Below are 23,411 nucleotides of genomic sequence, written 5' to 3'. Positions count from 1 at the left end.
GGAATGCAGAGAGAATGTCTGGGTATATATTTTGCTTTTTATTTAACTGAAACATTTGTTTAGATGAGTGTAGATTCCCATGTGGTTGTAAGAGACAGCAAGAGAGACCCCACTGTACTCATTCTGCTGCAGTGACCATTTCACAATATGCATGTGTATCCAAACATCAAGTTGTGCATCTTAAATAGATGCCCCTTGTATTTGTCAGTTGCAACTCAATAGAGCTGAAAAAACCCCACAGCTATCCAATGGGATAAGATTATCTGAGTGTACTGGACTCCATTTTCTTTATTTCTTCCAAGGCTGTAAAGTGACATTCATTTCTCTAGCTAACTATTCAATTTCTCTGCTTCTTCTGTAATATAAAATCCATTTTAAAATTATGATTGCATGCTGATCAGAACATTTGTAAGTCATATGTTTCTTAATGGGGCTTTCCTGGTGGCTCAGAGGTAAAGAATCTGCCTGCCAATGAAGGAGATGCAGGTTCGATCCTTGCATTGGGAAGATTGTCTGGAGAAGGAAATGGAAACCCACTCCAGTATTCTTGCCTGGAGAATCCCATGGACGGAGGAGCCTGGCGGCCTATAGTCCATGGGGTCCTAAAGTGTAGGACATGACTTAGCGACTAAACAACAATAACAGCAACAACAATGTATCTTAGTAGACTTTAAAAATTAATCAGCAATCCTTTAATAAATATAGATTATTGATGCACAAAGACTTTCAAAGGTGGTGAAATGGAGTGAGCTATCAGTCTATGCCCTTTCTGAAGGCCCGAGTCTTCCCCTCAGTCTCCGCATGGCTGCCTTCATCTCCTGGTTCCTCAGGGTGTAGATCAGGGGGTTCAGCAGAGGGGAGATGATGGTGAAGGTCACAGAGATGGCCTTATCAGTGGGGAGGGCGGAGAAGGGCCGGGCGTAGACGTAGATGCAGGGCACGAAGTGAAGGGTGACCACCGTGATGTGGGCGGTGCAGGTGGAGACAGCTTTCCCCTTGCCCTCCCCGGCCTGAGACCTTATCAGTAATAATATGACCATGTATGATAGAAGGAGGAAGATGAACCACAGGGTGGTGAGCAGTCCGCTGTTGGAAATCATCAGGAGCTCAAGGACAGCAGTGTCCGTGCAGGCGAGTGTGAGGACCTGGGGGCCGTCACAGTAGAAAGTATCCAGGACGTTGGGTCCGCAGAAGGGGAGGGGGAGCAGCAGGGAGGTCTGCACGATGGAGTGGACGAAGCCCCCCGCCCAGGAGGCCACGATGAGGGCAGTGCAGCGCCCCCGACTCATGACAGTCACGTAGTGCAGGGGCTTGGAGATGGCCACGTACCGATCCAGTGCCATCACTGACAAAGAAAATACATCCACCCCTCCAATAAGATGAAAGAAAAACATCTGGGTGAAGCAGCCATTGAAGGAGATGGCCTTTCTCTGGACCAGAAGGTCCACCAGGACTTTGGGGGTGGTGATGGAAGAAAAGCAGATGTCAGCAACAGATAAATTCCGGAGCAAAAAGTACATGGGGGTGTGAAGGCGAGAGTCCCAGGTCACCGTGGCCATGATGAGGAGGTTTCCCAGCAGAGTGGTGACGTACACCAAAAGGAGGAAGAGAAACAGGACCACGCTCAGTTCTTGATTCTGGGTCAGGCCGAGAAAAATAAATTCTTTCACCCTGGTGCCATTTCCCAGCTCCATGGACCCATCCTCTTTCTGACTGTTTTGTTTGAAGCTACTTCATATGAAAGTGCTCAGCTATTTATCTTGTTTTCTTCTTAAACACTGTGAATGCAATTCAGAACTTTCCCCACGTTGCTGTAGTGTTTACATTTGGTTGAGTTGTCCAAATTTTTAGGATTGCAGTTTAGTGATCCATGCAAATCATCATATGTGAAGCCATTCAACAGTTGATTTCCTGTAAACCTGTTTTTGGAAGGAATAAGCATTTGTGTTAAGTAGTGACCTTTACTTCATGGGAAATAGATGGGGAAACAGTGGAAACAGTGTCAGACTGTATTTTTTTGGGCTCCAGAATCACTGCATGGTGATTTCAGCCATGAAATTAAAAGATGCTTACTCCTTGGAAGGAAAGTTATGACCAACCTAGATAGCATATTCAAAAGCAGAGACATTACTTTGCCAACAAAGGTCTGTCTAGTCAAGGCTATGGTTTTTCCAGTGGTCATGTAAGAATGTGAGAGTTGGACTGTGAAGAAAGGTGAGCACTGAAGAATTGATGCTTTTGAACTGTGGTGCTGGAGAGGACTCTTGAGAGTCCCTTGGACTGCAAGGAGATCCAACCAGTCCATTCTAAAGGAGATCAGTCCTGGATATTCTTTGGAAAGAATGATGCTAAAGCTGAAACTCCAGTACTTTGGCCACCTCATGTGAAGAGTTGACTCATTGGAAAAGACTCTGATGCTGGAAGGGACTGGGGGCAGGAGGAGAAGGGGTCAACAGAGGATGAGATGGCTGGATGGCATCACCAACTAGATGGATGTGAGTTTGAATGAACCCCGGGAGTTGGTGATGGACGGGGAGGCCTGGCGTGTTGCAATTCATGGGGTTGCAAAGAATCAGACACGACTGAGTGACTGAACTGAACTGAACTGAACTGAGTGACCTTTACACAACCTATTTGATTTAATTAATTTTATTTTTTAAATGTTATTATTTTTAATTTCACACACATTTATTGATATCAGAAGCTGTCTAAAGTATTTTCCTGTATTCAAACCATATCTTTGTATTCGATGATAATAGAATCTACAAGTTTAATATTTATATTAGCAAAATATTCTGCTGACTTCTTGTTTAAACAAGATGTCATCTGTTTCTCATTGGGCTTCCCTGGTAGCTAAGCTGGTAAAGAGTCTACCTGCAATGCAGGAGACACCAGTTCCATTCCTGGGTCAGGAAAATCTGCTGGAGGAGGGATAGACTACCCACTCCAGTATTCTTGAGCTTCCCTGGTGGCTCAGATGGTAAAGAATCCCCCTGCAATGTGGGAGACCTGGGTTTGATCCCTGGGTTGGGAAGATCCCCTGGAGAAGGGAAAGGCTACCCACTCCAGTATTCTGGCCTGGAGAATTCCATGGACTGTTTAGCCCATGGGGTCAGAAAGAGTCAGACATGACTGAACCAGCTTCACTTTATACTAGCAAATTTCAATTTCATATTAGGAAATAATCTGTTGACTTCTTGCTTAAAAAAAGATGTAATCTGTTTCTCATTACAGTGTTGCTGTCCATGAGTCAGTTTCCTTGCTCTTGGCTTTTTCTGAGGGATTTCTTAGATCTGCTGCTGCTGTTTTATGTAGATAACTTGTCATTGCAATTATTTTATACTAATGAGATAACTTACTTCATAATTCTTTAAAACATTTAAAATTTGCTATTGGAAAATACCTTGAAACTGTAAATCCAAATCTCAAATGGTATCATAATTTTTTTTATTTTGGTAAAAACAGAAATGTAAGCGCTCCCTTCTTAACAAAAGTTTCATGTGCACAACACAGTACCACTAACCGTGGCACAGTTGGTACAGCAAACCTCTAGAACATACTCATCTCATATAACTAATGTGTCCTTGCTCTAACTGGGGGAGACGGCACGAACACTGGCCTCGTTCTGAGCGCTGGTCCAGACTGTATCAGGCACGCCCTCCTCTGCCTCTTTTCTTCTGTGGATGAAAGATTAGAGGGTGGAGTGTTCATATAGCAGGGAGGGATACTTGTATCATCAGCATTTTTACATAAGCTGTTACTGATAATTTTTAGGAAGTTTTATAATTATCATTTGTTCCTCCCTAGCTAGTGACCATTTGTTGCAATCTTCAAATGCATACAGATAAAACTAACACAACCTCGTAAAGCAAGTATATTCCACTTTAAAAATTATAGGTATATAAAAAAACCCCAATGTATATAGATATATTGCACCACGTTGTCAAAGTGTCTGCAGGTTAACAAAATTGATGATATGTGTAAATTGATGGACATATATAAATTAAGCATGATACAAAGTGAAATGTGTCATGAGGAGAGAAGTAGCAGATTTGGGTGGGATAAGAGATATGATAGGAGATGTCATGATTTTCGGTAGTAACAAAACTACTATTTTTAAGATCTTACTATATGTGAAGAGTTAAGAAAAGGTTATTTATCATCATCTTTTAGTAAGTATTTACATTATTCTTGGTTTTTATATGGAATATGTTATGAATCTATGTCTGGTTAAAAGGAATAAAGAGATGGAAATAGAATGGAAAGAAATACTATCCATTTTTTTTTTACCTTGAACTTAGGCAAACTCCAGGAGATGGTGAAGGACAGGGAGCCCTGGTGTGCTGCAGTCCATGGGGTTGCAAAGAGTCGGACACGACTGGGCGACTGAACAGCAATAAGCAAATATGTGTGTGTGTGTGTAAACATATAAGAGAAATACATAACAATAATTTTGTGTAACAAGAATGTGTGATAAAGTATGTCTGAAGATAAGCCACTTTGCAGAAAGGGTTCTGAAAATCATGCTGAAAGGACCATATCTCTGCATTCCTCTTGACACAACATCTCTCTTCCCACTGGTTACCACCCACCCTTGTCTCTGGCACTGAGGAGATCATCTTGGCTCTGAAATATTTAATTTAACTGAGAAATATGAAAGTCAAAGTATTTATACAAAATCAAGAAGGACATCTCAGTTTCATTCTGCATGACCTTAACTTTAGCTAGAAGTTGAATGTCTTTACCTAATTCCTTTGATCCTGAAACTCCAAGTGTGAATTGTATGCCATTAGGTAAGTGCAGAATAAGACACTGGTGACATTAATTCTTGAAAAATTTGTTTCTGATGGTAAAGCTCTTTGGAGGACTAAATATCTTAGTGTCTTTTCTCTCCTTTCAGGAGGGAAAGGGCAGATTCAAAGAATCACATTTCAAGGCTCTTTCGTTGTGTCTAATGAACAAACCCATCAGCCTCTGATCTCATATAAGAACTGGAAAGGGAATATTATTGGACTAGGAAGAGAAAGTCAAATGCATGATTGTGTTGTTGGTGATGAATTTTCAATGGGAGTTATTAAAATGTCACCACATGCACATGTACACACATACACACACACACACAAATTTTAATTAGTGTCCAAATTATTTAGAGGCAGTAGATGAAACTTATGCCTTAATCCACCACTCAACCAGACCTTTGTTAAAACATGCCAAGTTCTGTGCCCGAGAGACTGCAAGGGTTCCATTTCTAGGACTTACAAGGCTCAGAGGACCATATACAAATGAGTTTTAATTAGGTTGCCAAAGAGCTGGAATAAGACAACTGGACAAATCCTGTTTTTACAATTCCAGTTTCTAATTACACACAGGATGATTATAGCCCTGTATTGTTGCAATTTACATGTGTAGAGAAAGAATAGTTGAGTGAGGCATGGAGAATGCCACTGATTATGCGATGATGTCAAAAGGTGACTAGAGGGTCAAATTAACTGTGAGAATTTTGGTTTATGCTGAAAATGGAAGATTCTTAACAGAGAACTGACAAGATTGGTCTTTGAGGATATCTCTTGCAGTAGAAATATGACCAAAGAAGAGCAATAGAAACCTATGTATTCATTACCAGGAATATATAAATATTAATATTTGGACACATTAATTTCAGTTCAATTAAAAAAATCAAGCCTATAGAGTTGTAACATAGGGGAACTTTCATATTTGAATTTTTCTTGTTTTTGAGATTCATCCATGTTATTGCATGTACTGATTGTTCCTGTTTGTTGCTGAGTGGTATTAGATTTTATATATATATTCATCACAGTTTGATTATCTAATTATGTTAAATGACATTTGACTTGTATCCAGTTTTTGGCTCTTATGAGTAAATGTTGGCTATCAATATTTGTGCAAGTGTTTTTGTGTACATAGTTTTTCATTTCTCTTGGGTAAGTGCCTGGAGGTGTAAGGGCAATTATACGGTAAGAACACGTTTACTCTTACTGGAAAACTTGTTTATTGTATGTTCATTTGACATTGCCACTAGCAGCGCTCCAATAGGTCCAGGTTCTCCTCGACAATGTTTTTTTCTTTCTTAAATTTTTTGGTGTATAGTTGCTTTAAAATGTTGTGTTAGTTTTTGCTGTAGAGTAAAATGAATTTGCCATACGTGTGCACATATCCCCTGCCTTTTGGACTCCTGCGCATTCAGGTCACCACATGCATTCTGTAGAGTTCCTGTGCTACACAGGTTGTTGTCATTCATTTTCTATTTTATGCATAGTATCAATAGTGTATATGTGTCAGTCTCAACATCCCAATTCCTCCCTCCCCTTCCCTCCCTGATTTCCATACATTTGTGCTCAAAGTCTGTGTCTCCGTTTCTGCTTTGCAAGACAACGTTATTGTAACTCTCTGGAGGTGTGTGTGTGTGTGATGGTATCTTGTTACGGTGTTGATTTGCATTTCTGATGACCAGTGATGCTGAACATCTTTTCAAGTAATTCCTGAGGATTCATATAATGCATTTTGCGGAGTGTTTTCATATCTACTGCTATTTGAAATTGTCTTACTCTTTTACTATTTCTTTAGTATCTATTTTGAGTTTAGGGATTCTCTACATTGAGAAAGAGTCTGCCTTTGAGCAAACCCTATTCAGTCTGAGTTCTTTTCCAATGATGCTTTAGCTTTTGAATTTTCATCTCTGCATTTTCTTAATATTAGCCAGGACTCTACTGAGTCAGTTTAGCCACACTCTTCCATCTTTCATATCTGATCACCTTTGCTATCTGAATGGGTTTCTCACTCTCTACCACCCACGTCCCAAGTGACATCAAATTACCCAGGACTGCCTTCGGAGAGAATTCTCTTAGCTCAAGTTAGCCAGTGTTATTCCTGATGTTGCTTTTTAGTAACCTTCCATCTACTGCCACTCTGCAGCTCCAACTCTGCTCCTTGGCTATAATTTCCTGCTCTTCCACGCTGTGTTCAGAGTTGAGCCCAATTTCTCTCCCCTATTGTAAAATTTCATCACTATGGTCCTTATAGACTATCATGACGCCCTCTCGTTTAATAAAGATTTTCTTACCGTTCTATAACGTGTCATGAATAATTTTTCCTTTAACAATAAAGTTTGGATACAAGTCCTTTTTAAAAGAAATGTCTATCGGAAATAGCTTTGCCTACAACTTTCTTTTAATTTTCTTAATGATGTACTTGGAAAATTATAAATTTAAAACTTTGAAGTCAATATTTGTTAAGATTTTTATGTCTTTTCTAAAAAATCCTTGCCTACCCCAAGATTGTAAACATTCTTGTCCAATGTTTTCTTTTGGAAGTTTAATAGTTTGAGCTTTCATGTTTAAGTCTTTAATAGATTTCAAGTTAATTTTTTGTATAGTTATGAGGTAAGGATGAAGGTTAATTTTTTTCCTATGTGGACATCTGGTTTTTCCACCACAGTTTGCTGACGAATTTATAATTTACTCTCTTCCAGACTGATTTCTCTTGGCACCTTTATTAAATTCATTTGACTGTGTATATATATCTATATATTACACATACATACATACATCTGTGTGTGCATGTTTGTGTGCCCATTTATGGACTCTCTATGTTTTTCCAATGATTTGTTTCTATCTTCATGCCCATTTTTAAAATGATATTGGTGATTGAACTGTATAATAGTTCTTGAATTCAGGTAGAAGAAGTTCTCCAAATTTGTTTTCTTTTCAAAACTGTTTTAGGTATTCAGATTCTTTGCCTTTGCTTAAAGCTATTATCCGCTTAACAAAAAAGAAGTCCTGCTGGAATTTGGCAATTTGCAAGGCAATGCAATTTGCCTCGAATTGTATTGAACTTATTGATTAATTTGGGAGAGAACTGAAATCTTCATAATATTGAGTTTTCTAATCTGTGAATATAATATACATCTCCATTTTTAAAGACTTCTTTGTTTTCTGTAGCAATTTTTTGGTTTAGTTTTCAGTGTACATGTGTGTTAATGAGGGATTTTGATCTAGTCTTTGAGATTCTTATAGAGTCTTTGGTTTTGCTATCAGAGTTAGGTTGTTCTTAGAAACTGAGCTGAGAAGTGGTCCCTCTTATTTTTTGAAGCAGTTCTGTAGTAATGTTATGATTTCTTCCTTAAATTTTTGTTCGAATTTACATATGAAGCTAACTAGGCTTAGAGTTTTCTTTGTAGGAGGGTTTTAAAATTAAAAATTTCCATTTATTTGCAAACCAAAACCACAAGGAGAGATCACCTCATTTGTTTATCTAATAGTCAACGTTTGGCATGTGTTCATTATATTCCCTTAATATCCTCTTAAGGTTTGTGTGATCTGTAGCAAGCTGCCTTATTCCATTACTGATATTGATAATTTGCTTCTCTCCTTTTTTCTTGATTGGTTATCTACACCTTTATCACTTTTGTTGATCTTCTCAAAGAATCCTACGTTAGTGTCATCTGATGCTTGTCAGCGTGGCGATCACGAAAAAGTCTACAAATATCAAATGTTGGCGAGGCTGTGGAGAAAAGGAACCCTCCTAACCTTTTGGTGTCCTTGATTTTCTCTATTGTGTAGTCATTTCCTATTTTGTTGACTTTTAAAAATATTGATTTATTTTTAATTGATGATTGCTTTACAATATTGGTTTTATTTTGGTCATACATCAGCATGAATTAACCATAGGTGTACATATGTCCCCTTCCTCTTGTATCTCCCTCCCTCCTCCCGCTCATTCCCACCCCTCTAGATTATTACAGAGCCCCAGTCTAAGTTCCTGAGTCATGCAACAGATTCCCATTGGCTGTCTATTCACGTTTCTTAGTGCACATGCATCCGCGCTACGCTCTCCATTTCTCTCACCCTCTCCCTCCTCTCCCCCACCCTTGTCCGTAAGTCTGTTCTCTATGTCTGTGTCTCCATCGCTGCTCTGCAAACAGATTCCAGTACCATCCTAGATTCCATATACATGCGTTAATACACAATATTTGTTTCTTTCTTTCTTAGGCTCTAGGTTCATCCACCTCATTAGAACCGACTCAAACGCGTTCCTTTTTAAGGCTGAGTAGTATTCCATTGAACATATGCACCACAGCTTCTTTACCCATTCATCTGTCGATGGACGTCAGGCTGCTTCTGTGTCTCAGCTGTTGTAAACAGTGCTGCAGTGAACGTTGGGGCACACGTGTCTTCTTCAGTTTTGGTTTCTTCAGGGTATTAGCCTAAAAGTGATATTGCTGGGTCATATGGTGGTTTTATTTCTAGTTTTTTAAGGACTCTCCATACTGTCTTCCATAATTACTGTATCAATTTCCATTCCCACCAGCATTGTGGGAAGGTTCCCTTTTCTCCACACCCTTTCCAGCACTTGTTGTTTGTGGAGTTTTTGATTTTTTTGTCTTTACATTTATTGTTTCAGTTCTTTAACTTACTTTGATTTTTAATTTTATCATTTCCTTAAAAAAATTGAAATCTTTGGAAGCTAGATTACTGATTTTAGAGTATCTTGCTTTTCTAGTGTAAGCAGTGAAATTATAAATGATTTCTTAGCTTTATTCATTCCACAAATTCAGATATGGTGATCTCATTGTGATTTAGTTCAGAATACTATCTTGTGATTTTTTTTTTCTTTGACATCTGCATTATTTAGAAGTATCTGGATGAATTTAGTCTTAAACATCATGCCGACCTTTTTACAGATGGGAAATTAGGTGTTGGTGAGCCATGGCATATAAAGGCCTTAAAACTAACTGTCACGTATTATTGATTGTGGTAATTTTCCTAGTAAAACAAGTGCCTTGGATCACTAGGTGGTGACCATAGTTGACTGAATCAATATTATAGTGACTGTGGAGGAAGAGGTGGCTCTTCTAACTACATTGGATAAGTCACACTAAGGAAATGAAAAGCTTAGTTTTATGTTCCCAGCTCAAGGTGAAGTGCAAGTTCTAGAGACCTTCCTAGAAGCCTTGCACTCCGTACTTCTTGTTGGCATAGGACTGATCTCACTGAGACCAGACCCGTAATTTCAGTATGCTCGGTGCATTAGTCCCTCAGTCACCCCTGACTGCAGCCCCGTGGGCTGCAGCTTATCAGGCTCCTCTGTCCACAGAATGCCTCAGGCAAGAATACTGGAGTGGGTAGCCATTCCCTTCTCTAGGGGATCTTTTTGTCCAGGGATTGAACCTGGGTCTCCTGAATTTCAGGCAGATTCTTTACTGCCTTAGCCACTAGGGAGGCACACTTTAATAATACAGATTGCTAAACTGCGTATGTAGTTGAATTCAGAGTCTCTCTGTGTCTCTCATGGGAAAAAATAGAGAATTTATTGGAATGGTTATAGGAGGTAGCACTGAATAAATTGCTTCTCTTTACCATTACATGTGTTTTTTTACATTAACTTTTTATTTATTAAAAAAAATCTTTCTTTTCCTCATATATTTATGAGTTTGGTCATGAATTGGTATAGAATATTGTCAAATGTTTTTCTATATTTAGTGAAATAACTGTTTTTTTCTTTAATCTGAATGGGGAGAAATACATTCACAGAGTATTCTGGTGCTTTGTTAGCATGATAGAGACATTAGACAATTGTATTCCATTTATGGTTTCTGCTATCACTGAATTATAAAAACCATCCTGTTATAAAACTATGCATCTCTTTTTACCTTTATTTTTTACTTATTTTCCTGGAACTCAGAAAACACTATGGTGTGGTGGGGAACTTTCAAGAATCTTCAAACATCAAAGTTGAATGGTAGCTTGAAATAGAAATTAAATTGTTACACTAAAATTAAAGAATGCTATGTTCTTTTGTATGCCTAAATTATAGGATGATATTGGTATCAGATTCAGAAAATAATCTCAGTTTCAACAGGAAGAACTCTTGGTAGCTGTGAAAAAATATTAAGTAAACAAATAAAAATAAGATTCCAGAATTACATAAAATAACAGTTTCAGTTTATTCAAAGTTTTAGCATAAATATGCACAAGGTAGCTTCATATGTTTTTGTCTTTTATATAGTCTCACTGACTATTGTATAAGAGGCAATGTTCAGGTGGTCCTAAGATGGCAGAGGAATAGGATGAGGAGACCACTTTCTCTCCCCAAAATTCATTGAAAGATTATTTGAACGCTGAGCAAATTCCACAAAACAACTTCTGAACACTGGCAGAGGACACCAGGCACCCAGAAAGACAGCCCAATCTCTTTGAAAGGAGGTAGGATGAAATATCGGAGAAGGCAATAGCACCCCACTCCCGTACTCTTGCCTGGAAAATCCCATGGATGGAGGAGCCTGGAAGGCTGCAGTCCATAGGGTCGCTGAGGGTCAGGCATGAATGAGCGACTTCACTTTCACTTTTCACTTTCATGCATTGGAGAAGGAAATGGCAACCCACTCCAGTGTTCTTGCCTGGAGAATCCCAGGGACAGGGGAGCCTGGTGGGCTGCTGTCTATGGGGTTGCACAGAGATGGACACGACTGAAGTGACTTAGCAGCAGCAGCAGCAGGACAAAATATAAAAGATAAAAAGAGAGACAAAAGAGTTAGGGATGGACACCTGTCCCAGGGAGGGAGTTGTGAAGAAGGAGAAGTTTCCAAACACCAGGAAATCCTCTCACTTGAGGGTCTGTTGGGGAATTTTGGAATCTTGGAGGGCAACATAATCAGGAGGGTGGGGGAAAGGGGGGAAAAAGATCCCAGAGATTACACGCCTAGCTGCAATTCCCAGTGGAGAGGTAGCCTGGACGTGAGTCCACCAGCAGCGAGTGGGGTTGAACAGGGAGGCATGGGCTGCATACTTAGGGTGGGTGCTGGGCCTGACTGCCTTGAGGACAATCTGAGGGAACAAACATGAGATAGCCCGAGAGAGAGAGAAAGAGGAAAAAAAAGAGTCAAAGGGAGAACTTTCCCACAACAGCCTGGCCTGCTCACAGGATAAAGGACTGAGCAAACACCAGAGGAGAGCTAGCTAGCTGTGGACCAGCCCCTCTCCCTAATCCCCCCACCAGAGGCAGAGGGGCAGGCGGGCGGCAGCCAGAACTGGAAGGCGAGGGGCAATCTCCACCCCAGAGACGGCATCCTCCACCAAACTGTGAGCAGGTTTTCAGTTACTAACCAAGTCTTCCTTGGACCCTGGACAGTTTACATCCGCCAGGAGAGTCACAGTCATAAGTCAGCCCCCCAGAGGAGACACACGGCCCACCTGAGACAGCGCTGTCACGAGTGCACCCAGGAAACCAAGCAGCTGGGATGGGGGAGGTGATAAGATGCACCGCCAGACTGGGAGAGTGCACTCGCCAAGCACCTGGTCACCTGAGCTGCTCAAACCTGGGAAGGGCACAAAACGCAGGCCCAACCGAGTCTGTGCCTTTGTGGAGTACCCGAGAACCTGAACCTGAATGGCTTAGACCCGGAAAATGTGCACAACCCAGGGCCCGCTTTAGATAGTTCGCCTGCAGAGGAACATGGAGCCTGAGCAGTGTAGACCAGGAAAGCACACATGCCATGAGCAGGGGCAAACCCAGTGTGGCCCAGACACTGGGAGCACTCCCCACACACGTCAGTGATATGTGTTTGTGGTGTTCCTCCCTGCCCACAGCACAAATGAACAAGTTAGCCTAAATAAGTGACCACCTTCACCCGCTTGTGTCAGGGCAGAAATTAGACACTGAAGAGACTTGCAAACAGAGGAAGCCAAAATAAACAAAGAAGAGGGAAGTGACCTGGAAGTGACAGGTGCAATGGGTTAAAACCCTGCAGCTAGCACTGACTACATTGGAAGGGGCCTATCGACCTTGAGAAGAAGTATAAGCTGGAACAAGGAACTATCTGAAACTGAACTGACCCCACACTGCCCTCAACAGCTCCAGAGAAATTCCTGGATATATTTTACTATTATCATTTTTTAATTAAAATTTTTTTTAAATTTTTGTTAATACTCCTTTAATTTTTGTTTTATAACTTACTATTACCTTGCAAAAAAGACCCTATTTTTAGAGCAAATTTAATACATATATTTTTTATAATTTTTGTGATTTTGTTTTGCTTTTTAATATTGTATTTTTGAGAGTTAGAGTTGGACACGACTAAGCAACTGAATTGAACTGAACTGAACTGAACTGAACCTCTACTCTAGATTTTTAATCTTTGCTTTTTGGTTTTTGTTATCAGTTTTGTACCTTTAAGAATCCAATCTTCAACACCCATTTTTACTTAGGAGTGTGATTACTGGCTCTCCCCCTTTTGACTCTCCCTTTGCTTCCGAGGGCACCTCTATCTCCTCCCTCCCCCTTCTCTTCTCTACCCAACTCAGGATCTTTTTGGGTGTTCTAGGCTGTGGAGGACACTTAGGGAACTGATTACTGGCTAGATCTGTCTCTCTCCCTTTGACTCCCCCTCTTCTCCTCCTGGTCACCTCTATCTCCTTCCTCTTTCTTCTCTTCTCCATGTAACTCTGTGAACCTCTCTGGGTGTCCCTCACTGTGGAGAACCTTTTCACCATTAACCTAGATGTTTTATCATTGTTGCTGTATGGATGGAGAAGTCTTGAGACAACTGTAAGAATAAGACCAAAAGTCAGAGGCAGGAGGCTTAAATCCAAAACTTGAGAACTCCAGAAAACTCCTGACTCCAAGGAACATTAATAAACAAGAGCTCATCCAAAAGCCTCCATACCTACACTGAAACCAAGCTCCACCCAAGAGCCAACAAGTTTCAGAGCAAGACATACCAAACCAATTCTCCAACAATGCAGGAACATAACCCTGAGTATTAAGATACAAGCGGCCAAATGTCACACCAAACCCATAGACACCTCAAAACCCACTACTGGACACTTCATTGCTCTCCAGAGAAGAGAGATCCAGTTCCACCCACCAAAACACCGACACAAACTTCCCTAACCAGGAAACCTTGACAAGCCACTTGTCCAACCCAACCCACAAGGAGGAACTTCCACAATAAAGAAGAACCACAAACTACCAGCGTACAGAAAGGCCACCCCAAACACAACAATATAAACAAGATGAAAAAGCAGAGAAATATTCATCAGGTAAAGGCCCACCAAACCAAACAAAAGAGAAGAAGGTAGGGAGTCTACCTGAAAAAGAATTCAGAATAATGATAGTAAAAATGATCCAAAATCTTGAAAACAAAATGGAGTTACAGGAAAATAGTCTGGAGACAAGATTTCAGAAGATGCAAGAAAAGTTTAACAAGGACCTAGAAGAAAGAAAAAAGAGTCAATCAATAATGAATAATGCATTAATTGAGATCAAAAACACTCTGGACAGAACCAACAGTAGAATAACTGAGGCAGAAGATAGGATTAGTGAGGTGGAAGAGAGAATGGTGGAAATAAATGAAGCAGAGAGGAAAAAAGAAATAAAAGAAATGAGGACAACCTCAGAGATGTCTGGGACAATGTTAAATGCCCCAACATTTGAATCATAGGAGTCTCAGAAGAAGAAGACAAAAAGAAAGGCCATGAGAAAATACTTGAGGAGATAATAGTTGATAATTTCCCTAAAATGTGAAAGGAAATGGCCACCCAAGTCCAAGAAACCCAGAGAGTTCCAAATAGGATAAACTCAAGTCAAAACATGCCAAGACACATATTAATCAAATTAACAAAGATTGAACACAAAGAACAAATATTAAAAGCAGCAAGGGAAAAACAACAAATAACACACAAGGGGATTCCCATAGGGTAACAGCTGATCTTTCAATAGAAACGCTTCAGGCCAGGAGGGAATGGCAGGACATAGTTAAAGTGATGAAAGAAAATAACCTACAGCCCAGATTACTGTAACCAGCAAGGATCTCATTCAAGTATGAAGGAGAAATCAAAAGCTTTACAGACAAGCAAAAGCTGAGAGAATTCAGCACCACCAAGCCAGCTCTGTAACAAATGCTAAAGGATCTTCTCTAGACAGGAAACACAGAAAGGGTGTATAAACCCGAACCCAAAACAATAAAGTAAATGGCAATGGGGTCATACTTATCAATAACTACCTTAAACGTAAATGGGTTGAATGCCCCAACCAAAAGGCAAAGACTGGCTGAATGGATACAAAAACAAGACTCCTATATATGTTGTCTACAAGAGACCCACCTCAAAACAAGGGATACATACAGACTGAAAGTAAAGGGCTGGAAAAAGATATTCCATGCAAATAGAGACCAAAAGAAAGCAGGGGCAGCAATATTCATATCAGATAAAATAGACTTTAAAACAAAGGCTGTGAAAAGAGACAAAGATGGACACTACATAATGATCAAACGATCAATCCAAGAAGAAGATATAACAATTAAAATATATATGCATCCAAATAGGAGCACCACAATATGTAAGACAAATGCTAACAAGTATGAAAGGAGAAATTAACAATAACACAATAATAGTGGGAGACGTTAATACCCCACTCACAGCTATGGATAGATCAACTAAAGACAAAATTAACAAGGAAACACACACTTTAAATGATGCAATAGACCAGTTAGACCTAATTGATATCTATAGGACATTTCACACTAAAACAATGAATTTCACTTTTTCTAAAGCGCACATGGAACATTCTCCAGGATAGATCACATCCTGGGCCATAAATCTAGCCTTGGTAAATTCAAAAAAACTGAAATCATTCCAAGCATTTTTTCTGACCACAATGCAGTAAGATTAGATCTCAATTACAGGAGAAAAACTATTAAAAATTCCAACATATGGAGGCTGAACAACACGCTGCTGAATAACCAACAAATCACAGAAATAAAAAAATTAAAATATGCATAGAAATGAATGAAAATGAAAACACAACAACCCAAATCCTATGGGACACTGTAAAAGCAGTGTAAGGGGAAGGTTCATAGCAATACAGGCTTACCTCAAGAAACAAGAAAAAAGTCAAATAAATAACCTAACTCTACACCTAAAGCAACTAGAAAAGGAAGAAATGAAGAACCCCAGGGATAGTAGAAGGAAAGAAATCTTAAAAATTAAGGCAGAAATAAATGCAAAAGAAACAAAAGAGACCATAGCAAAAATCCACAAAGCCAAAAGCTGGTTCTTTGAGAGGATAAATAAAACTGACAAACCATTAGCCAGACTCACCAAGAAACAAAGGGAGAAAAATCAAATCAACAAAATTAGAAATGAAAATGGAGAGATCACAACAGACAACACAGAAATACAAAGGATCATAAGAGACTACTATCAGCAATTATATGCCAATAAAATGGACAACTTGGAAGAAATGGACAAGTTCTTAGAAACATATAACTTTTCAAAACTGAACCAGGAAGGCATAGAAAATCTTAACAGACCCATCACAAGCACAGAAATAGAAACTATAATCAGAAATCTTCCTGCAAACAAAAGCCCAGGACCAGACATCTTCACAGCTGAATTCTACCAAAAATTTAAAGAAGAGCGAACACCTATCCTACTCAAACTCTTCCAGAATATTGCAGAGGAAGGTAAACTTCCAAACTCATTCTATGAGGCCACCATCACCCTAATACCAAAACCTGACAAAGATGCCACAGAAAAAGAAAACTACAGGCCAATATCACTGATGAACATAGATGCAAAAATCCTTAACAAAATTCTAGCAATCAGAATCCAACAACCTATTAAAAAGATGATACATCATGACCAAATGGGCTTTATCCCAGGGATGGAAGGATTCTTCAATATCTGCAAATCAATCAATGTAATTCACCACATTAACAAATTGAAAAATAAAAGCCATATGATTATCTCAATAGATGCAGGGAAAGCCTTTGACAAAATTCAACATCCATTTATGATAAAAACTCTCCAGAAAGCAGGAATAGAAGGAACATACCTCGACATAATAAAAGCTATATATGACAAACCCACAGCAAACATTATCCTCAATGGTGAAAAATTGAACGCATTTCCTCTAAAATCAGGAACAAGACAAGGGTGCCCACTCTCACCACTACTATATCAGAGCAGAAAAAAGAAATAAAAGGAATCCAGATTGGAAAAGAAGAAGTAAAATTCTCACTGTTTGCAGATGACATGATCCTCTACATAGAAAACCCTAAAGATTCCACCAGAAAATTACTAGAGCTAATCAATGAATATAGTTGCAAGATATAAAATCAACACACAGAAATCTCTTGTGTTTCTATACACTAACAATGAGAAAACAGAAAGAGAAATTAATTAAGCAATTCCATTCAACGTTGCAGCGAAAAGAATAAAATACTTAGGAATAAATCTACCTAAAGAAACCAAAGACTTATATATAGAAAACTATAAAACACTGGTGAAAGAAATCAAAGAGGACACAAATAGATCGAGAAATATACCATGTTCATGGATTGGCAGAATCAATATAGCGAAGATAAATATACTACCTAAAGCAATCTATAGATTCAATGCAATCCTTATCAAGCTACCAATGGTATTTTTCAGAGAACTAGAACAAATAATTTCAGAATTTGTATGGAAATACTAAAAAACCTTGAAAAGCCAAAGCAGTCTTGAGAAAGAAAAATGGAACTGGAGGAATCAATCTCCCTGACTTCAGGCTCTACTACAAAGCCACAGTCATCAAGACAATATGGTACTGGCACAAAGACAGAAATATAAATCAATGGAACAAAATAGAAAGCCCAGAGATAAATCCATGTACCTATGGACACCTTATCTTTGACAAAGGAGGCAAGAATATACAATGGATTAAAGACAATCTCTTTAACAAGTGGTGCTGGGAAAACTGGTCAACCACTTGTAAAAGAATGAAACTAGATCAGTTTCTAACACCATACACAAAAATAAACTCAAAATGGATTAAAGATCTAAATGTAAGACCAGAAACTATAAAACTCCTAGAGGAAAACATAGGCAAAACACTCTCTGACATAAATCACAGCAGGATCCTCTATGACCCACCTCCCAGAGTAATGGAAATAAAAGCAAAAATAAACAAATGGGACCTAATTAAACTTAAAAGCTTTTGCACAATGAAGGAAACTATAAGCAAGGTGAAAAGACAGCCTTCAGAATGGGAGAAAATAATAGCTAATGAAGCAATAGACAAAGAATTAATCTCAAAAATATACAAGCAACTCCTGCAGCTCAATTCCAGAAAAATAAAAGAGCCAATCAAAAATTGGGCCAAAGAACTAAACAGATATTTCTCCAAAGAAGACATACAGATGGCTAACAAACACATGAAAAGATGCTCAACATCACTCATTATCAGAGAAATGCAAATCAAAACCACAAAGAGGTAGCATCTCATGCCAGTCAGAATGGCTGCTAGCAAAAAGTCTACAAGCAATAAATGCTGGAGAGGGTGTGGAGAAAAGGGAACCCTCTTACACTGTTGGGAATGCAAACTAGTACAGCCGCTAAGGAGAACAGTGTGGAGATTCATTAAAAAACTGGAAATAGAACTGCCATTAGTTCAGTTCAGTCGCTCAGTTGTGTCTGACTTTTTGCGACCCCATGAATAGCAGCACGCCAGGCCTCCCTGTCCATCACTATCTCCCGGAGTTCACTCAGATTCACGTCCATCGAGTCCGTGATGCCATCCAGCCATCTCATCCTCTGTCGTCCCCTTCTCCTCCTGCCCCCCAATCTCTCCCAGCATCAGAGTCTTTTCCAATGAGTCAACTCTTCACATGAGGTGGCCAAAGTACTGGAGCTTCAGCTTTAGCATCATTCCTTCCAAGGAAATCCCAGGGTTGATCTCCTTCAGAATGGACTGGTTGGATCTCCTTGCAGTCCAAGGGAGTCTCAAGAGTCTTCTCCAACACCACAGTTCAAAAGCATCAATTCTTCGGCGCTCAGCCTTCTTCACAGTCCAACTCTCACATCCATACATGACCACTGGAAAAACCATAGCCTTGACTAGACGGACCTTAGTTGGCAAAGTAATGTCTCTGCTTTTGAATATACTATTTAGGTTGGTCATAACTTTTCTTCCAAGAAGTAAGCATCTTTTAATTTCATGGCTGGAGTCACCATCTTCAGTGATTTTGTAGCCCCCCAAAATAAAGTCTGACACTGTTTCTACTGTTTCCCCATCTATTTCCCATGAAGTAATGGGACCGGATGCCATGATCTTTGTTTTCTGAATGTTGAGCTTTAAGCCAACTTTTTCGCTCTCCTCTTTCACTTTCATCAACAGGCTTTTTAGCCCTTCTTCATTTTCTGCCATAAGGGTGGTGTTTTGCATATCTGAGGTTATTGAAATTTCTCCTGGCAATCTTGATTCCAGCTTGTGTTCATTCCAGTCCAGCGTTTCTCATGATGTACTCTGCATAGAAGTTAAATAAGCAGGGTGACAATATACAGCCTTGCCGTACTCCTTTTCCTATTTGGAACCACTGCTGGGCATTCACACTGAGGAAACCAGAATTGAAAGAGACACATGTATCCCAATGTTCATCACAGCACTGTTTATAATAGCCAGGACATGGAAGCAACCTAGATCCATCAGCAGACGAATGGATAAGAAAGCTGTGGTTCATATACACAATTGAATATTACTCAGCCATTAAAAAGAATACATTTGAATCTGTTCTAATGAGGTGGATGAAACTGGAGCCTACTATACCGAGTGAAGTAAGACAGAACAAAAAACAGTGATGCAGTATACTCACACATATATATGGAATTTAGAAAGATGGTAATGATGACCCTATATGCAAGACAGCAAAAGAGACACAGAAGTAAAGAACAGACTTTTGGACTCAGTGGGAGAAGGCAAGGGTGGGATAATTTCAGAAAATAGCATTGAATCATGTATATTATCATATGTGAAATAGATCACCAGTCCAAGTTGATGCATGAGACAGGGTATTCAGGGCTGGTGCACTGGGATGACCGTGAGGGATGGGATGGGGAGCGAGGTGAGGGGGGGTTCAGGATGTGGAACACATGTACACCCATGGCAGATTCATGTCAATGTATGGCAAAAACCACTACAATATTGTAACGTAATTAGCCTCCAATTAAAATAAATAAATTTAAAAAAGACAATGTTCAATCCGGATTCTTGCATTAATTCAATAAGTTTTTGTTGAAGTGGTAGTATGTTTTTGTTGCTGTGCAAGGAAGTAAAGCATAACCTCTCTCCATGAGAAGTTCACAGCCCAGTGAGAGAGAGAGAGAGAGAGAGACAGAGAGAGAGAGAGAGAGAGAGAGAGAGAAATGAGAGAGAGAGAAGTTGCACAAATCCATATACATTTGCTAGCAGTTTTCCTTCTGTTTCTTCTTTGATGCGTGAAATCTGTTTAAATTATTATTATTTATATCAACTAAATGCTGATAGGAAGTTTGCTACACACACACACACACACACACACACACATAATACAAATCTAACGTGGCATATCTAATGCTGGGAAAGATTGAGGGTGGGAGAGAAGGGGATGACAGAGGATGCGATGGTAGGATGGCATCACTGACTCGATGGACAGGAGTTTGAGTAAACTCTGGAAGCTGGTGATGGACAGGGAGGCCTGGCGTGCTGCAGCCCATGGGGTCACAAAGAGTTGGACACGACTGAGCGACTGACCTCAACTGAACTGAAGGTTGCATATATTGTTCAAGTAAATGAACATATTCAACAATCATTTAGTAAGTATATTTAAAAATTTTATAGCTTTAAAAAATCTGATTTAATTAATTAACTGAATCTTGGCTGCACTGGGTTTTCATTGCTGTGTACAGGCTTTCTCTAGTTGCGTCTAGTGGGGCTGACTCCAGCTGAGTGAGCAGGCTTCTCCTTGTGGTGGTGTCTCTTCTGGGGGAGCACAGGCTCTAGGCATGCAGACTTCGGTAGTTGTGGTCCACAGGCTTAGCTGCTCTGAGGCGTGTGGAAATCTTCCTGAACCAGAGGTGGAACCCATGTCCGCTGCTTTGGTAGGTAGGCTCTCAACCACTGGACCACAAGGGAAGTTGAATATTTAATTTTAGAAGCAACATTTTCAAGATTGGAAGCCATGGGTATAAATATTACAAAATGAAATGTAGGTAGTGTATAGAAGAGCATCAGTGATCTAGCCCACCAAGATGTCTGAGTACTTTTCTGACCAGAAGCTTGAGCTATCAGCAACCTATTGACTTAAATAGGAAAAGAAAGGATTACTTAGTAAAGGCACTGGGTTCTTGGACAATGTATTTGAGTATATGAATAAGAATCTATGAGGAAAATAATGGAAGGACTCTTTGGTACTGAGGAGTTGGGAGATTTTCTATTCTCTGTCAGAAGGCCTGAGTCTCCCCCTCAGCCTCCGCGTGGCTGCCTTCATCTCCTGGTTCCTCAGGGTGTAGATCAGGGGGTTCAGCAGAGGGGAGATGACGGTGAAGGTCACGGAGACAGCCTTATCGGTGGGGAGGGCGGAGAAGGGCCGGGCGTAGACATAGATGCAGGGCACGAAGTGAAGGGTGACCACCGTGATGTGGGCGGTGCAGGTGGAGATGGCTTTCCCCTTGCCCTCCCCGGCCTGAGACCTTATTAGTAATAATATGACCATGTATGATAGAAGGAGGAAGATGAACCACAGGGTGGTGAGCAGTCCGCTGTTGGAAATCATCAGGAGCTCAAGGATAAAGATGTCTGTGCAGGCGAGTGTGAGGACCTGCGGGACGTCACAGTAGAAACTGTCCAGGACGTTGGGTCCGCAGAAGGGGAGGGGGAGCAGCAGGGAGGTCTGCACGATGGAGTGGACGAAGCCCCCCGCCCAGGAGGCCGCGATGAGGGCAGTGCACCGCCCCCGACTCATGATGGTCACATAGTGCAGGGGCCTAGTGATGGCCACGTAGCGGTCAAAGGCCATCACCGACAAAGAAAATACATCCACCCCTCCAATAAGATGAAAGAAAAACATCTGGGTGAAGCAGCCATTGAAGGAGATGGCCTTTCTCTGGACCAGAAGGTCCACCAGGGCCTTGGGGGTGGTGATGGAGGAGAAGCAGATGTCGGCAACAGATAAATTCCGGAGCAAAAAGTACATGGGGGTGTGAAGGCGAGAATCCCAGGTCACTGTGACCATGATGAGGAGGTTTCCCAGCAGAGTGGTGACGTACACCAAAAGCAGGAAGAGAAACAGGACCACACTCAGTTCTTGATTCTGGGTCAGGCCGAGGAAAATAAATTCTTTCACCCTGGTGCCGTTTCCCAGCTCCATGGACACATCCTCTTTTCCTGTTTTATTCGAAGCTATTTCCCATGAAAGTGCTCAGCTACTAACTTTGTTTTCCTCTTGCACACTATCAGTGTAATCAGGCATTCTTCATCCGGCTGCAGCGTCTGCAATGTGCTGAATTACTGAATTGTCCAGGTTTGTAATATCATCATCAGTATGGTGGTGCAATGAAATCATCACCTGAAAAATCATTCAATAATTCTTCTCCTATAAAAGTATTTTTGGAAAGAATAAAAGCTTGTGTTGAGTTAGTGACATTTATATATACAGCCTATTTTATTTATTTTGTTTTTAAAATATTATTATTTGTAATTTCTTACACATTTATTGATGTCAGGAGTTGTCTGAAGCATTTCTTATATTCAAACCGTTCCTGTGTACTTGAAGATAAGACATGGCCCCAGCCTTTGTGGACTTGTAGTCTACAAGTTTAATATTTTTATTAGTAATATTCTGTTGATTTGCTAAATAAAGATATCACCTGTTTCTGATTACAGTGTTGCTGTGCATGAGCCAGTTTCCTTTGCCTTGGCAGTTTTATGCTGAATTTCTTAAAATTGCACTCTATAATTTTGTGGTGGTAACTTGTCATTGTGATTACTTTATACTATTGCATAACTTGTTTAATAATTCTGTAAAAATATTTATAATTTGGTATCAGAAAACATTGAAATAGTGTATAAATCCAAATTTGAAATGATATCATAATTTTTAAAATTTACATAAAAATTCAAGCATGAAAACTACCCTCTTAACAAAAATTTCAAGTGTACAAAACTATTATTAGCTGTGACCGAGGTCTTGTACAGCAAAGCTCTAGAACATATTCATCTTGTGTAACTAATGTGAGCTTTGCTTGAGTCTGGGGGAGATAATAAAAATATTGGCCCACTTGTGAGAAGTGGTCCAGACTATATCAGGCATGCTCTCCTCTGCCTCTTTCCTTCTGTGGATCAAATATTAAGAGTGGAGGGATCACAGCAGGCAGAGACACCAGTATCATTAGATTAAAGCCCAGTTTTTACTTACAAAAGACTCTTGCTCCTTGGAAGGAAAACTATGACAAACCAAGACAATGTGTGTAACAGCAGAGACATCAAAGTCCATATAGTCAAAGCTACGGTTATTCCAGTATTCATGTATGATGCGAAAGTTGGACTGCAAATAAGGCTGAGTGTCGAAGAATTGATGCTTTCAAATCGTGGTGCTGGAG

The 23,411-nt window shown here is 40.0% G+C and overlaps 2 protein-coding genes across 2 annotated transcripts; both read right to left on the bottom strand.

Moving 5' to 3' along the window:
• Positions 1 to 758: 758 nt before the first annotated feature.
• Positions 759 to 1,694, bottom strand: LOC138092314 (olfactory receptor 4D11-like). Its single transcript, XM_068988092.1, has one exon. The coding sequence runs from the start codon at positions 1,692 to 1,694 to the stop codon at positions 759 to 761; it is 936 nt and encodes a 311-aa protein (XP_068844193.1).
• A 19,550-nt stretch (positions 1,695 to 21,244) lies between these two features.
• LOC138092571 (olfactory receptor 4D11-like) lies at positions 21,245 to 22,180 on the bottom strand. Its single transcript, XM_068988614.1, has one exon. The coding sequence runs from the start codon at positions 22,178 to 22,180 to the stop codon at positions 21,245 to 21,247; it is 936 nt and encodes a 311-aa protein (XP_068844715.1).
• Between the last annotated feature and the right edge of the window lie 1,231 nt (positions 22,181 to 23,411).

Source organism: Capricornis sumatraensis, chromosome 16 (assembly GCF_032405125.1).
Source record: "Capricornis sumatraensis isolate serow.1 chromosome 16, serow.2, whole genome shotgun sequence".
Lineage (NCBI taxonomy): Eukaryota > Metazoa > Chordata > Mammalia > Artiodactyla > Bovidae > Capricornis > Capricornis sumatraensis.
The sequence above is the reverse complement of the archived record's forward strand: the minus strand, read 5'-3'. Positions and strand labels throughout refer to the sequence as shown.

Coding starts and splice junctions, on each gene's coding strand:
- LOC138092314 (XM_068988092.1), bottom strand. CDS start 1,694: ATGGAGCTGGGAAATGGCACCAGGGTGAAAGAATTTATTTTTCTCGGC.
- LOC138092571 (XM_068988614.1), bottom strand. CDS start 22,180: ATGGAGCTGGGAAACGGCACCAGGGTGAAAGAATTTATTTTCCTCGGC.